Consider the following 17332-nt stretch of genomic DNA (forward strand, 5'->3'; position numbering starts at 1 on the left):
TGAGTTTTCCATTGGAAAATACTTCCAACAAAAATTCCCAACCAGCTCTATCTGTTACAGAGATCAAATTGAAAAATTCCGCTACTTAAAAAAACAAAACAAAAAACCAGCCAAAAAACCGACTGTTTGGAATTTTTATTGTTTTCTTGAAGTTTATAAATACATTGTAATGTAATTCTCTCTCTTGAACTGCCCTCCCCTTTTTATGCAAAAGGTAGTTTAGGTTTATGTGGCAAGAACTTGCAAAACTGGATCAAAATGACGCAGTTGTTTCTTTAAGCTTTGAGTAAAATCCAGCTCTCCTGTTAAAGCATTTTTAAACATGAGGGAAAAAGTTTAATTTTCACTTGCTTCCCCTCCCCATTTTTGGTTCCTTTAGAGGTGAAGTCTGTGGTAGTTTTCCACTTTAATAGGACCGTGATCTGGTCCGAAATGTAGCCCTTACTCTCCCCCGCCCCTAACTACACACAGAGGGGTAAATGCGGAGTACAGTACATATGCCTCCTGCTCATAAGTTTAAAATGTTTCTCTCAGAGCCTTGCAAAAGTGACAATAGCTGACAATTCAGGTGGTGTGGGAGGTGCTGCCTGGTGCTGGGGTGTGTGTGAAGGAGAGAGTGAAACTCTCAAGCTTGGAACTTGTAGGGTAAGTATTAACGCTGCGTGCCTTAGGGAGCTCTGTCTCTGTGTCTCCCTTGCGGAACAGGGGCATCTTTATTGTCTTTTATCGCACCTCGCAAATAAAGAGTAGAGGGGACAGGGACACAAGCGTACTGGTGTCAGCGTGGGACCTCCCTGGGAAGAGGACGCTGCGAAGGCGCAAGGCAGGAGTGTAAAGGGTAAGACACACAGGCAGCCCAGCGAGGCCGTGCTCAGTCTCCGATCGCTCGCTTTCCCCTTCGCCTCGCTGCCTGCGCCCTGCGCCGCCGGACCCCGCCGCCCCGTCACCGAGCCCCTGCCGTGCCCGGCGGGATCTTTGCCCGGCCCCTCGTGCGGCGGCGTGGTTCGAGCGGAGGGAGACGGAGCTGGCTGGTGGGACTTTTTACCCAATCGCAAGGTGGATGGGAGGAAATGTACATTTGGCAAGTCTCAGCGCCTGACTGGAAAAGCGAAGAAAAAGTAGAAGTGCTTTGTTCCTCGGCCATGCCCACGCCTCTGGGGAGCGGGGACACGGGCAAGGAACCAGCCTCCCAGGGGCAGCGGGAGGAGGCAAGTCTCAACAGAAGCTACAGACATGGAGAATGGGACCGAGCCTGTCTGCGCGGCAAATGAGCGCCCGTTTACTCACGAAATTGTCAGAAGTAAGTTTTGCTGCTGCCGCCGCTTTAAAAACAGAGCGGGCGGGCGGGCGCGTCGCGGGGGAGAGGGTGGGGGGATTTTTCAGGAAGATTTCTTAGCTGAAAACTTGTCTGGACGGAAAGCCCTGTTTTCTCGTTGCAGACTATGTGCATCTCAATACCCGGGCACTAGTTTCCCGTTTTAGTTCAGTGATATGTAACATGAGGAAGCTGGGTTAGTGTTTGGAAGGGATTCCAATAATTAAAAACGCTAAAAAAAAATGGACCCACTGTTAAAGTGTGTGATAATTATTAATATTCGGAGGTAATTTTTTTTAGTACTAAAGTAGTTCACCAGAGTAACAGAAATGTAATGAGGAGTCCAGTGGCACCTTAAAGAGTGACGGATTTATTTGGGCATAAGCTTTTGTGGGTAAAAAACCACTTCTTCAGATGCATGGAGTGAAAATTACAGATGCAGGCATTATTATCCTGACACATGAAGGGAAGGGAGTTACCTCCCAAGTGGAGACCCAGTGCTGACAGGGCCAATTCGATCAGGGTGGATGTAGTCCACGCCCAATAATATAGATGAGGAGGTGTCCATTCCAGGAGAGGCAAACCTGATCGAATTGGCCCTGTCAGCACTGGGTCTCCACTTGGGAGGTAACTCCCTTCTCGTCATGTGTCAGGATAATAATGCCTGCATCTGTAATTTTCACTCCATGCATCTGAAGAAGTGGTTTTTTACCCACAAAAGCTTATGCCCAAATAAATCTGTTAGTCTTTAAGGTGCCACCAGACTCCTTGTTGTTTTTGTGGATACAGACTAACATGGCTACCCCCTGATACTTGACAGAAATGTAATGGCCATGCAAAGTATAATCTATGCTGTATTGTAAATTTGATGCTATACAAGTAAAGCATTAAGGGCCTGATCCTGCAGACATTTATTACCAGACCAGGTGCTTATATTGTGGTGAGTTACATAAGGTAACTCTAACAGCCATACTGGGTCAAACCAAAGGTCCATCTAGCCCAGTATCCTGTCTTCTGACAGTGACCTATGCCAGGTGCCCCAGAGGGAATGAACAGAACAGGTAATCATCAAGTGATCCATCTCCTCTCACTCATGACCAGCTTCTGTCAAACAGAGGCTAGGGATACCATAGAATCATAGAAGATTAGGGTTGGAAGAGACCTCAGGATGTCATGTAATCTGATCCCCTGCTCAAAGCAGGACCAACCCCAACTAAATCATCCCAGCCAGGGCTTTGTCAAGCCGGGCCTTAAAAACCTCTAAGGATGGAGATTCCTCCACCTCCCTAGGTAACCCATTTCAGTGCTTCACCACCATCCTAGTGAAATAGTGTTTCCTAATATCCAACCTAGACCTCCCACACTGCAACTTGAGACCATTGCTCCTTGTTCTGTCATCTACCACCACTGAGAACAGCCGAGCTCCATCCTCTTTGGAACCCCCCTTCAGATTGTTGAAGGCTGCTGTCAAATCCCCCCCACCGCACTCTTCTCTTCTGCAGACTAAACAAGCCCAGTTCCCTCAGCCTCTCCTCGTAAATCATGTGCCCCAGCCGCCTGATCATTTTCATTGCCCTCCGCTGGACTCTCTCCAATTTGTCCACATCCTTTCTGTAGTGGGGGGCCCAAAACTGGATGCAATACACCAGATGTGGCCTCACCAGTGCCGAATAGAGGGGAATAATCACTTCCCTCGATCTGCTGGCAATGCTCCTACTAATGCAGCCCAATATGCCGTTAGCCTTCTTGGCAATGGGGGACACTCTGCTGACTCATATCCAGCTTCTCGTCTGCTGTAATCCCCAGGTCCTTTTCTGCAGAACTGTTGCTTAGCCAGTCAGTCCCCAGCCGACTGATGGACCTATCCTCCATGTTATTACAATGGCCATTACTGATGGACCTATCCTCCATGAATTTATCTAGTTCTTTTTTGAACCCTGTTATAGTCTTGGCCTTCACAACATCCTCTGGCAAGGAGTTCCACAGGCTGACTGTGCGTTGTGTGAAAAAATACTTCCTTTTGTTTGTTTTAAACCTACTGCCTATTAATTTCATTTGGTGACCTGTGGTTCTTGTGTTATGAGAAAGACTAAATAACACTTCCTTATTTACTTTTTCCGCACTAGTCATGATTTTATAGACCTCTATCATATTCCCCCTTAGTCACCTCTTTTCCAAGCTGAAAAGTCCCAGTTTTATTAATCTCTCCTCATACGGCAGCCGTTCCATACCCCTAATATTTTTTGTTGCCCCTTTTGGAACCTTTTCCGATTCCAATATATCTTTTTTGAGATGCGGTGACCAGATCTGCACACAGTATTCAAGATGTGGGTGTTCCATGGATTTATATAGAGGCATTATGAAATTTTCTGTCTTATTAACTATCCCTTTCTTAATGATTCCCTTAATGAGTTGTGTGTGACTTGTAAATTTACTCAGGAAGTTCAGGAGGGGACTCCAATGCAATGAATCATCTCTCAGCTGGCATTATTGCGTGATGATTTCTATGCTGTCCAAGATTGTGGGGAAAAATCCACTGCCAAATTGAGGTGACATTAACTTTCTATTTAATAGAACGGGGAGGGGGAGAATAGATTCAGCAGTAACTGGGACACCTAGAAAAAGAGCTGAGAAAAGAGCTGATGCTTTGTCACTTGCAGTTCATAGACCATTTATAAGAAGAGGAATATTCCTTATTTTGGTGTATCTGTGACTGGGATGGGGGAGCTGGGCAGAGGTGCTGTGTTTCTGGGTCCAGATGCCCCTTCCTCCCTCCCTCCCAAGAAGAGCGGAACAAACAATCACAGAATCTGTGCAGCAACCATCAAGAGGATGATGCAGCAGCTTCTTCCTTGCTATGCCCACGGTTGCACTTCCATGTAAACTCAATGCAATCAGGGCTTCCTGGACTGTGAGGGGGTGGGCATCCCAGGGTGGGAAGGAATCAGAGTTGGGGAGCAGCTCTGCTGATCAAAAAGTCTGCTGGAAGCAGCATTAACTCCTTTTTATTTTTAATCAGTGACAGTAGGGAAATGTGTAGCCACAGGGAGTCTCCTAGGGTAGCACAACTCCTCCTGTGCAGCTAGGGGACTGAGAATAGAGAGGCACGTGGAGGGAAAGTCCCATGGGGTTGTGCTAAGCTCTCCCTGCAAGTCCTTGGGGTCTGTATTGTCATGCCACTTCCTTCCTGTCCTCTAAGGCCATGTCTTCACTCGGAAAAAAGTGTTTTTAAAACATTAGCCAACATGTTAATCTGCCTGGTCTAGAACAGGATTTTAACATACATTAAAAGTACAATTTATCCTGTCTACACTAGGTTTTTTTACACATGTTCAAAATATCCTTTTGTTTCTACTGAAAACAACGCCTGTGCGGTCACAGACCTCTCCCTTGAGTGGCACATGTAGCTGCATCTCTCCAACTTCATGACATTTTTGGAGAGCCCCCACCACCCCCCATAGATTTTACAATGGGAAAAGAGAAGTGAGTTCCTTATCTCTTAATGAGTGTCAGAATGGAGCATGGTGGGACATCAATCCTGACCTTGGAGTATGTCTACTCTGCAAAAAACCCACCCTCCCCGCCCCCTTACTGCAGCAAGTCTCAGAGTCCCTGTCAACAGACTCAGGCTCATAGGGCTTGTACTACAGAGCTAAAAGTAGCATTGTAGACACTCCCGCTCGGGCTGGAGCTGAAGCTCTGAGAACCATTGCACCCACTCGCTGGGGTTCAGAGCCCCACCTCCAGCCTGAGTAGGAATGGCTGTGCAGCTATTCTTAGCCCCACCATAGCACAAGCCCCACCAGCCTGAGTCCGTTGACAGAGTTGATCTGCTGCTGCAGGGTTTTTGTTTTTGGCAGTGTAAACATACCCTTTGTGTCCCATGGTACTGAGAGCTCCTTACATCAAGTAGTATGGCCTTGTATACACATACATTGGCACTGGCTTCCACTAAAAGTGCATTGTAAAATTATTTGATTTAAAGTAGGTGCAAAGCCCTGTGTGGACACGCTATAAGCTGCCCAGTGGATAGAGCAGGATCTTGCCTGTGGTTGTCCTAGCAGTTCCAGTAATCGAGTATAGATCCAGGAATCAGGTACCAGTCCAAGAGTGAAACTGGAGTCAGGCTTGAGGGGTCAAACCAAAGGTCAGAAGCCAATGGGTTAACCAAGGGATGTAGCCAAAAGTCAGAGCCAGGAGTCAGAAACCAGAATGGAACAGGTACAGGCTGAGGTTGGAGCAGGAGTAGGCTTTAAGCAGAAGTGGAGCAAGTTAAGCGCTGCTGGACATGCGGTATGCACTGAACAGCCACTGATGTGAGACTTGGCAACACAAGGGGACAAAAGCAGCACTGCCTTTCAGAACAAACCCAAAACTAGTCCAGCCCATTTCAAAGGGAAGGGTATGGGGGCAGTGCTTAATTTATAATGAAAGAGGTGCCAGGACTCAGGAGTACTGGAAGAGCCCGAGAAGTGGGGGGGGGGCCACCGGCACCTGAACGGTGGCCCCGCCTCTTCTCCATCTCTTTCCCCGAGGCCCCGTGCCCGCTCCGCCTCTCCTCCTGAGGCTCCGCAACCTGCCACGCACTCCTCTCCGCTTCCTACCCCCTTTAAGGCAGGAAAAGAGTGATGGGGCCATGGCCTCATGGTCCCCCCATTCCAGCGCCCCTGCGGGGCTCAGCCCCAGCACAAATTAAGCACAGGCTGGGTGGCCAGAGAGCGGCAGCTGCTGGCTGGGCGTCCAGCTCTGAAGGCAGCACCGCTGCCAGGAGCAGCACAGAAGTAAGAGTGGCGTGGAAGTCCACTATTACAAAAAAGCCCAAATAAGCAACCTCCAAATAAACCAAGCCCCAAAACCCGCAGCCCACGGCTCTCAAAAAACTTACAGTGGATTTGGCAATGCTCCTCTGCGCAATCAAAGTGAAACCATTTGGAGGGAGCACATTGGGTCCAACTGAACTTGCTGGGTTCCCTAGCAACCAGGCTGGGAGCCAGCATAAAGACAAACACTAAAAGACAGTTTAACCTGATTTGTGGTGCTTTATATTAAGTCAGAAAGGAATTGATTTAATTGAGACAAGCCAGTTTTAAAATGCGTTAAGAGGTTCCAAACAAGTATCTTGCAGTCGTTTAACTAAAGTGGTTTTAAATCTGAGTTCATTTTGGCCCGTGCAACTTACTATGTATACAAAGCCTGAGTTTTGATAGTGAGTACAAAACTATGGGATTTATACTAGGTCAGCACAATAGCATTGAAGCCACAGCAGCCCCGGCAGTAGCACAAGCTAGTCCTGCCGACCCAGCACCCTGGGTACATACTCGAGTAGCCACCAGCCGTGCTACCATGGTTTCACTGCTGTTCTCACTTGAGCTAGCTAGATCAAAGCTAACTTGGGCATGGGAGTACAGACGCTATTTCCAGCTCTGGAGGTTGTATCACGAGTCTTGTGATATTTGGGATTTTTCATATTGCCCTGTCTGTGGAATCCTGTGACTGTGAGACTCTTACCTTTCATTAAAAAAAGGGACTTTCTAGCATGATAGTTGTAGAGGAAAGTGTAAAAGCATGAATCCTAAAGTCTTTAAAACTAGAAAGAAAATAAAATCAACCCTCCATTTATTATTTTTTAAAATTCCATGGTTTTTAGTCAATCTCATGAGTTTTTGTTTCCTGACTCCTGAGTTTTGCGTGCTTGGGATTGGCAACACTAACTCCTGTCCCACAGCGCACTGGGGTCACTATAAAACCTGAGATGGATCCAGGGAAGGGGTGCATGTACTTCATTTCTTTGTTGTCCAAATCCCACTCAGGAGTCCTGCACACTGGGTACTGTATGACATGTCACGTACCTTTTACTAGAAGGGCTCTCAATCTTCATCTCTTGTCGAGTACTTTTACTCACCTCATTGTCTTGGACCACATGGCTTCTGTGGTCAAGGCTCAGCTGTCAAGATAGTATCCTAAACATAGCCTTGAAGAGGGGCAGCCTTGACACAGGGCAAGGGGAGGTGGGTGCTTTGTATGCTGGCTGTAGTAGGGGACTGAGTGAGGCTGTCAGTCCAACTGGCCTGAGGGAACTAGAACGGGAGGGGAAAGCCGCTCTCACTCTAGCATTCTGCTGTTTATGTTATTCTTGTAAAAAGATAAATTAAGACAAAAATAACATGAAAGTGACGTTGAAAGTGTGACTTGGAGGGATGTGGGAGCGTGAGGGTTTCCAGGGTACATCTACATTTAAGCTGGGAGGTGTGATTCCCAGCTCATGTAGATGTAGCTATGCTAGTTTAGCTCAAGCTAGCACCTGAAAGAAGCAGTGTGTCCGGGATGACATGGGCGGCCACTTAGGCTAGTGCAATCCCGCCTGGCCCCTGGGTTCGTTCCCTAGGAGGCTAGCACAGCCTGCCGCAGACACACTGCTAGTTTTAGGTGCTAGCTTGAGCAGAACTAGCGCGGGTATGTCTGCGTGAGCTGGGAACCACACCTCCTAACTCACACGTAGACATTCCCTAAGAGTGCTAACAAAAGGCCCTTGCCGCTAATAAAGTTTGACTGCTAGTCAATGATAGAGGACTGTTAAGCTGAGCAGGTTAGTGAATAAAGGCCGCCATCTTGACAAACTGCATTTTCTTCTTATTTTTTTCAACATACAACATAACCCAATAGTGAGCACACCTTAAATCATGTCAGTGTGGTTACACATAGTCCTGCATCGGAATATCCCCTCCTGGCACAGCATTAGAAAGAGGGCAGTTTTAGAGTGTGTGAAGGCAGTGAGCCAGGATGTTAGGGCTGGCAGAAGAAAACACGCCTTATTTCTTCCTACAGGAAGATCTCAGGTTCTGAGGAGACTGCGGACTCAGGGTCGGTCTATGCTAGAAAATGATATTGACCCAGCTGCATCCCTCAGGGGTGTGAAAAATCCACACTCCTGAGCAACATAGTTAAGCCAACTTAAGTCCCAGTGTAGATAGCGCTAGGTTGATGGAAGAATTCTTCCATGGAATTAACTACCAGCTCTGGGGCAGGTGGATTACCTGTGCTGACAGGAGAACCCGTCCCCTCAGGTAAGATAGCATCTACAGGGAAGCACTACAGCAGCTCTTCCACAGTAGCATTTCAGATGTGGACACACCCTCAGCTAAATTACCCAGCAACCTTAAGAACATACAAGTCAGTGCGTGGCTCTTCACAACACGGATGACCTCTGCCCGGATGTTGCAATGGTGACCGGTTCCAGATTGGAATTGTCAGTGTGTCTGCAGCAGGGATTTGAAACTGAAAGCTGTAGAAGCTGTTACTGCAGATCAGCAATGAATTGAAAAAGTAAAGAATCTTTTCCTACTGCCCATTGCACAACACTTTGCTGTGCCCATTATGAAGCACTTGGACACACGGTTGGTAGGGTTCAGAAAAAGCGGAGACATTTATATAAATAATGAGAACATCCACAGGCCTGAAATGTTTGCTTTAACACGGGATGGGAACCCACGTACTTCAGGACATAAGGCTAACTGATGGGGCTAGAAAGAAACTTCCTCTTTGGGCAGTTTATTCCACAGTTGTCTATTGTGTAGTTTCTGCTCCTGAAGCATGTAGTACTAGCCACTGTCAGAGAGAGAGGAGCAGAAGTTAGGTGGGCCTCCACTTTGGTCTGGCATAGCATTTCCTGTCTCTTCTGGAACACAAGACAGCTGAAATATTTCCTGTTAAAGCACAGCTTCTTGGATTTCATAGTATTGTGTACAGCTGTTGTCTGTGGATTCCCTCACTTATTCATTACTCACACTTAATCTCCTAGTCATGTACACAGTGAGTGACTGTAGGCTGCTGTGTTGTATCACCAGCCAGGGAAGGGAAGCAAATGCCCTGGCCAAGTCCTTGTTAAGGTCCTTTAATCAGATCATGGTTTATCGTGTATAACAAAGGATATAAACAACTCAACAGAAAATGCTGGACACACAATCCACAGCCAGGACTTACCTGTGTTCCCATCTTCAGCTTCCTTACACACCCTGTGCAGCCAGTTGATAAAGAGGGATCCCTTAACCCTTTCTAGGCTGCTGCTTTACCTGTTCCCAGTGGTCGTTCTGCAAACTTGCAATGATGCAGACGACTGCATGAAACAGAATGGCGAATGAGAGACAGAATTATGTTGCAGTTCTGTCCTGCATAAACCAGACTGTACACCGCATACGACTGTGGGCCTGCTTACTGATACTTTTGTCAAACTCCAGGACAACTGGGAATCCCTCCTTTGTAGACTGCGGCAACGACTGTGTTTGAAAGCACAAGCTGATGGGTTTTTTAAAAAATGTACCTACATTTATTAATCATTTATTCAGTGGCATAATTGTGCATTAGGCTTTATAGAACAAATAAAAAGCAAGGCCCTTGCCCGAAGGATCTTACATCTAATCTTACACAAAATGTGTACAGTGATGATAATAGGGGGACTGGGAATGGGGAGACAAAGGCTACACAGATGAGATGCTTTGGTAAGCTATAAATGCTGCTTGATGAGTCCAATGTTTAAAAATAAAATTTTGATGAAAACCAGATCAGGTGTGTTCCAATGGTTCTTTCTTTTTCATACGTGTACACAGTACCTAACTAAATGAGGATCAGTGATTGGGACCTTCGAGCACAAAATATTTGCCGTAGAAATAAAGAACAATAAGTGAGACCAGACTGAATTCAGGTTTGGAACAGGCATTTCACACTGCTCTCGTAAAGGTCACGGAGGAAGTGGAATTGTTTATGGTGTTTAATGGGAAAAGGAAAACTCAGGCTGAATGTCAGGAAAATTGCCTGTTGAGATAAAATAGAGTGTGAAATTCTGAGCCAGGGTTTCAGAAGACTACAGTGGCAGATGCACTAAGGCAACCTTCTAAGTAAATTGCTGTACAGCAGGGCAACCTAACTGACTAGTTTAACAGGTCTGGCTTGGATCAACCAAATCTGAGACTCAGGGGCCTCCCAATAGCTAGAATGTACATAAATTCCAATTTATGAAGCTTATTAAAGCCTTTGTCCATTGTTATATGTTGACACACAGGGAGATATGGGGCAGGAAAGACAGTTTTTGTTTTATTGAAGCAGGATGAACGTTCCCTGCCGAAAGGTCAGGCTATCTTGTCTGCTGTAAAACCAGCAAAAGCAGGAGTTTCACAAATTGGTGTTTGGTGTAAAACCATTCAAACACTGTAAAGTAATTACTGAGTGCTTCCTATCCATGGCAAACAGTTTTGCTGCTGCCTCACAGACCAGGAAACAGGGCTAGACGTTACCTACCGATGGAGAAACCACAGATAGTCAGTCAGCAAACTTCCAAGGAGAGCTGCAGCTCCCTTTAACACCTCTGGAGAATTGTGGATGCTCAGCACGCATCTGGAGTGGGTCCTGTGTAAAGGGAAGTGAGACTTTGCTAACTGTTATGTGGCGTGTTAGCTGTTTTCCAGTTGCACTAAATAATGCACTAATGTCATTCTACTGACTTCAGTGCTGTTCCAACTGAGTTACAGGTGTCACATGAGAAACGACTCAAGCTCCTAGTGTCCCAATCTAATAATGTCCTAGGCTTAAAGAAAAAATCTTTGCAGCTTTTGAATATCCTGACCAGAAATGAATACAATGAGACACTGTGCTGTCCAGCACATCTCACTCCCGGCAGTAGTAAAGAGGCAGAGTGAGAGAATCAGTCCTTTGCCAAGTGTTGCTAACCAATCAGCCTTCGCTGAAGGCCTGACAATGGGTTCCTGGCCTTGGTGAAACTGGTTGCCATGATGCTGGCTTTACTGCCTCTCACCCCTGGGGTGGGGTAAGGGCGATATGACAGCATGGTCACTCCTTACTGCTTGCAGCCAGGCTGGTGTTTGGATCATGGAATGGAAGGGGGACAACTACTGAGAGAGAAAGTGAAGCAATCCTGATAAACTTCACGTAGCTCCTTTGACCCAAATCCTAAATTTTGCTCCCAGTCACACTGGGGTAGATTCAAAGTATTTCCACTTTAGTCTATAACCCTGTCTACACAAGAAAGTAAAGGTGCTTTTTTCAGCTGCGTTATCTTAAAATGACAGGGAAGCCCCCTTAGCACTTGTGCAGATACCATTTAATATAACGGTTCTCAAACTTTTGTACTGGTGATCCCTTTCACATAGCAAGCCTCTGAGTGTGACCCCCTTATGCATTAAAAACACTTTTTAATATATTTAACACCATTATAAATGCTGGAGGCAAAGGCTGGGGTGGAGGCTGACAGCTTGCAACCCCCCAGGTAATAACCTCGTGACCCCCTGAGGGGTCCTGACCCCCAGTTTGAGAACCCCTAATTTAACACCTTCTCAAATATTCTATAACCTAGGCAAAGCAATACCAGTGAGCAGTGATAGATGAATGGGTGCCTATTTGAATGGGATGTGGTGTCATTGCATTTTTTCATCTATCTCAGGCAGCACCTTTCTTTGGGAGAGTACATCTTTTAGGCCAGGGCTATCCTACAAACGTATGTCGACTCAAATTACGTTGGCATACCGTTGCCTCATTTAGTACTTTGCTTGTGCGCATGCATACTTGGCACCCTGTGTTGGCAGTGCACGTATTCACCAGGAGTGCTTGAGTCGATGCAGAGTGCAGTGCACCATGGTTAGGTATCCCACTATGCAACTTGCCCCTGTCCAGCGCACTGTGTTTTTGGAAGTTTTGCCAAAGCATGATGGGACTGAAACAAGTCGTGCAGGGTGACTGGGAATACGGGGTCAACTGCCGAGTTTGCAACTATCTCCATCCCATAATGTTATCTGTATCCCATAATTTTTGTGCCTTTTTTTCAAAATCCCACAAACCTGCACAGTCCTCCTTGCTATCCGCCATCTCTGACAGAAGCATGGAGCCTACACAGCTCTGAACTGTTGTCATGAGCATTGTAAGCACAAGGCACATGATCCTGGAGCGTTTGCAGAGCTGCAAGAAGAACTGAATGAGTGGGCAACATAACAATTTTGTGGAGTGCTGTGGAACATAGGGAGAGCCATTTCGAGGTTGTTGCTGGCATTCATGGAGCAGCTGCACATGGTGGAGCACCACTTCTGGGCCTGAGAAACAAGCACCGAGTGGTGGGATCGCATCGTAATGCAGGTGTGGGATGATGAGCAGTGGCTGCAGAACTTTCAGATGCTCAAAGCCACATTCCTGGATCTGTGCGCTGAGCTTGCCCAAGCCCTCCTGTGCAGGGACACCAAAATGAGAGCCGCACTGAGAGAAGCAAGTGGCGGTCGCACCAGGCAAATCTGCAACTCTGGATTGCTGCTGGTCAATGGTAAATCAGTTTGGAGGTGGGAAATCCACAGCGGGGGCCATTGTGATGCAAGTGTGCAGGGCTATTTATCATCTCCTGCTATGCAGGACTGTGATTCTGGACAATGTGCAGGACAAAGTGGATGGATTTACAGCAGTGGGGTTCCCAAACTGCAGAGGAGCAATACATGGCACACATATCCCTATTTTGGCACAGACCACCTTGCCACTGAGTACATCACCAGAAAGGGCTACTTTTCTATAGTTACGTATCATTGGTGGATCACCAGAGATGCGTCACCAACATCAATGTTAGGTAGTCAGGGAAGGTCCATAATGCTCATATCTTTACGAACACAGGATGTACAGAAAGCTACAAGCAGGAACTTTCTTTCCTGACCGGTGGATTAGCATTGGGAATGCTGAAATTCCAGTAGTGATCCTGGGGGAGCCAGCATATCCCTGGGTCATGAAACCCCCTTTCCAGCACTAAGCAATGATTCAACTACAGGCTCAGCAGGTGCAGAATGACAGCTGAATGTGCTTTTGGTCATTTGAAGGGTTGCTGGCATTGTTTACTCATAAGATTGGATCTCAGTGAGAAAAATATCCCTGTGGTTTATAGCTGCCTGCTGTGTCCTGCATAATATCTGTGAAGCAAGGGGGGAAAAGTTTCCACTGGAGTGGAGGGCAGAGGTGAAGCAGCTGTCTGCTGAATTTGTACAGCCAGATACAAGGGCTATTAGAAGAACTCAACACAGAGCTAGATAGCTCTGGGTGGCTCTGAAAGACCATTTTAATAGTGAGCCAGATCAGTGTGTGCTGTTGTAGTGGCCAAGTAGGAATCATTTGGAGATCGCTGGACATGTAGGAATATAACTTTGTCAATGCACCTCTTAATTTTGTTTGTGAATGATCCTATGAGTTATGTGACATGGTTACTCTCAGAACTGCTGAGCACTCACTGGTATATGTTTTGACCTAATAAAGCAGAATGAGTTCCAAATACTGTAATTTTATTCTGTAATAAAATCAGTGCAAAATAACCCGTGCAATTTTAAAACAAATACATTAAAAACTTAATAAAACTTAATAAATTAAGAGAGCAGAGCTTATGAAGAGCAAAGAACATTCAGATCCATTTCAGCTACACATACACCAACCGTCGCTTTCACAGGTCAGTGTAAGTGAAGCTGTGATTGTCTTTAATGTGGAGTGGTAGGGATAGCGCAGTGACCCCAGATGCCACATGGAATATTGATATGGATATAGGGAGCCTGCAGCATCTGTGTTTGCTGCCTGAGAAGCCCCATTATGTCCTGGTGCAGCTCTCTCTGCTTTTCCTGCTGGGCCTCCTGGGCCTCTCTCCTCTCTGCTTTTTCCTTCTTCCGGCTGCCTATAGTGTTCATCCTCCAGGCTCTGTGCTCACAGTCTGATCCAGCACTGGCTTGCATGATGCCCTGGAACACGTCATCCCAAGTCCCCTTCTCTTTCCTCCTTATCTGGCTCAGGTGTTCAGCAGGTGTAGAGGGGGAGACCCTGAAGGCTGCAGTGGCAGCAGCTGAAGATAACACACACACACAGGTACCATTGTCGGCATATTCACTGCAGAATGAGAAACTGAAGATGCTGAATTCACTCCCCTTGATCCCCACAAGTTTTAAGCATGACCTTCTCACTTCTGCTTGGGATTGCTTATGCACGGTGCCAGTCACAACACCAGCCATGGGGAGTATGGCCCCCCCGGGGGAGGGGAAATGAGGAGGAATTGCTTGGTTGTATGATTCTAGTAGTATAGGACAAGGGCACTGAATACTGGCACAGTGATTTTAGCTGATGTCTCACTCCTGAAGGTCACAAAGGCTGCTGCTTGTGTCCCGAAGCTGCCCAGGCCCATACTTTGCTAGCCTGCGTACTGCAAAGATGCTAGCTGAAGTTATGGCTGAGTGATGTGGGAAAGTGTCCTACTGTGGAGAAGAAATAAAGCAGCCCTCCCTAGAAACCATGGGCAGAGGATTGCAGAGTAACTCCATGAACGTTTCATCAAGATCTCTCAGGAGGATACAAGGGACATCCCTGTGTCCATAAACAAACTGCTCTGCATGCCATCCTCTGCCCCGCTTCACGCCTGCCTAACTGTAGAGGGGACTGAAAAGCAGAGTTGTACCACTGCCTCTTCTAGCACAAGTAAATTGATGAAAAGTCAAAAGATGTGTCCTGCTACTCTGGGGGGCCATCCCTGTCATTGAAAGCTTAGAATCATAGAATCATAGAATATCAGGGTTGGAAGGGACCCCAGAAGGTCATCTAGTCCAACCCCCTGCTCGAAGCAGGACCAATTCCCAGTTAAATCATCCCAGCCAGGGCTTTGTCAAGCCTGACCTTAAAAACCTCTAAGGAAGGAGATTCTACCACCTCCCTAGGTAACGCATTCCAGTGTTTCACCACCCTCTTAGTGAAAAAGTTTTTCCTAATATCCAATCTAAACCTCCCCCATTGCAACTTGAGACCATTACTCCTCGTTCTGTCATCTGCTACCATTGAGAACAGTCTAGAGCCATCCTCTTTGGAACCCCCTTTCAGGTAGTTGAAAGCAGCTATCAAATCCCCCCTCATTCTTCTCTTCTGCAGACTAAACAATCCCAGCTCCCTCAGCCTCTCCTCATAAGTCATGTGCTCTAGACCCCTAATCATTTTTGTTGCCCTTCGCTGGACTCTCTCCAATTTATCCACATCCTTCTTGTAGTGTGGGGCCCAAAACTGGACACAGTACTCCAGATGAGGCCTCACCAGTGTCGAATAGAGGGGAACGATCACGTCCCTTGATCTGCTCGCTATGCCCCTACTTATACATCCCAAAATGCCATTGGCCTTCTTGGCAACAAGGGCACACTGCTGACTCATATCCAGCTTCTCGTCCACTGTCACCCCTAGGTCCTTTTCCGCAGAACTGCTGCCTAGCCATTCGGTCCCTAGTCTGTAGCGGTGCATTGGATTCTTCCATCCTAAGTGCAGGACCCTGCACTTATCCTTATTGAACCTCATCAGATTTCTTTTGGCCCAATCCTCCAATTTGTCTAGGTCCTTCTGTATCCTATCCCTCCCCTCCAGCGTATCTACCACACGCTTATCCACACGCTTACCCGAGGTTCCTTCCCCTGCACCAGGTTTGCCCATGCTTTACTGGTGGGACTGGCTAGACTGCAGTGGAGTTAAAAATGGGTCCTGCCTCACTGGGCAGCTGGATTCCCCCGACACCTGTTCCCCATACTCCTCCTCCTGCTTGCTGTTCATGGAAGGGGCTTCTGATTTGGGCTCCTTGGAGGTATCCACAGTGCTGTGGGGCGTGGTAGTGGGGTCTCTGCGGAGGATAGCATGCAGCTCTTTGTAAAAGGGGCAGGTCTGAGGTTTGGCACTGGATTGCTGGCCTCTCTGGTCTTCTTGTATACCGGCCGCAGCTTATTGGCTTTCACGTGGCCCTGCTGCTAGTCCCTGGTGTAGCCCTTCTCCTGCATCACCCCAGCAATCTGCTCGGATATGTCAACGTTTCTATGGCTGGGTTGGATCTGTGCCTTCACAGCCTCTTTTCCCCACAGACCAACGGATCCAATATCTCCTGTCTATTGCAGGCAGGGGCGTATCTGGAGCATGCAGCCAGCATGGTCAGCTAGGCAGTTGCGCACAGCAATGGAGAGCTACTAGGTGTGCTCACCATGCTGGGCAATCAGGAAAAGGAATTTCAAAAATTTGTGGGGTTTTAAAGGGAGGGGAGGGCTTTTGGGTTCTGTGACCCCTGGGCAGTGGAGGTCACAATGGTGACCAGAACTGTCCCTGTGGGTTATTGTGGGACAGCTTCTGGAGGGTCGACATAAGTAATGCAGTATCTGCACTTATCCGGCATTGACCTAAATACATTCACTGTGACTCTACACTGCTTAGGGAGGTAGTGTTACTATCTCAGCATAGCAGTGGGAGCCCAAATGAGTGTAGACACATGCACAGCTAGATTGATGTAAGGTGCCTTTTGTTGACCTAACCAAGTAGTGTAGACTGGGCCTTACACTGAGCCAGAGGTAAATATTAATATCAATACCTAGTGCCAAGGAAGAGAAGCACAGTGATAATTTAACCTGGCCAGGAACAGGCAGTTGTGTCCCAGACCCCTGGGAATCTATGAGTAATGCATTCCTTGTGCAGATAAAACTCCCACACAGATATATGGGAATTTTGAATGCCCAAGACATAGAGTCATCGACTTTAAGGTCAGAAGGGACCATTATGATCGTCTAGTCTGGCATCCTGCACAATTCAGGCCACAGAATGTCACCCACCCACTCTTGTAATAAACCCCTAACCTATGTCTGAGCTATTGAAGTCCTCAAATCATGGTTTAAAGACTTCAAGGTGCAGAGAATCCTCCAGCAAGTGACCCGTGCCCCATGCTACAGAGGAAGGCGAAAAACTCCCAGGGCCTCTGCCAATCTGCCCTGGAGGAAAATTCCTTCCCGACCCCAAATATGGCGATCAGCTAAACCCTGAATATGTGGGCAAGACTCACCAGCCAGACTCGCAGGAAAGAATTCTCTGTAGTAACTCAGATCCTACCCCATCTAACATCCCGTCACAGGCCATTGAGCATATTTACCGCTAATAGTCAAAGATCTATTAATTGCCCAAAATTAGGCTATCCCATCATACCATCCCCTCCATAAACTTATCAAG

At 47.1% G+C, this 17332-nt stretch overlaps 1 protein-coding gene across 1 annotated transcript in view; it reads left to right on the top strand.

Annotated features, from left to right (window-relative positions):
• Positions 1-659: 659 nt before the first annotated feature.
• LOC102941598 (organic solute transporter subunit alpha) overlaps positions 660-17332 on the top strand; it is a 43639-nt gene continuing 26966 nt past the window's right edge. Inside the window, exon 1 of the mRNA XM_037901886.2 lies at positions 660-1300. Coding sequence (XP_037757814.1) covers positions 1234-1300 — 67 coding nt within the window. The 5' untranslated portion in view covers positions 660-1233. The remainder of the gene's footprint in view (positions 1301-17332) is intronic.

The sequence above is a fragment of the Chelonia mydas genome, chromosome 1 (genome assembly GCF_015237465.2).
Source record: "Chelonia mydas isolate rCheMyd1 chromosome 1, rCheMyd1.pri.v2, whole genome shotgun sequence".
Lineage (NCBI taxonomy): Eukaryota > Metazoa > Chordata > Testudines > Cheloniidae > Chelonia > Chelonia mydas.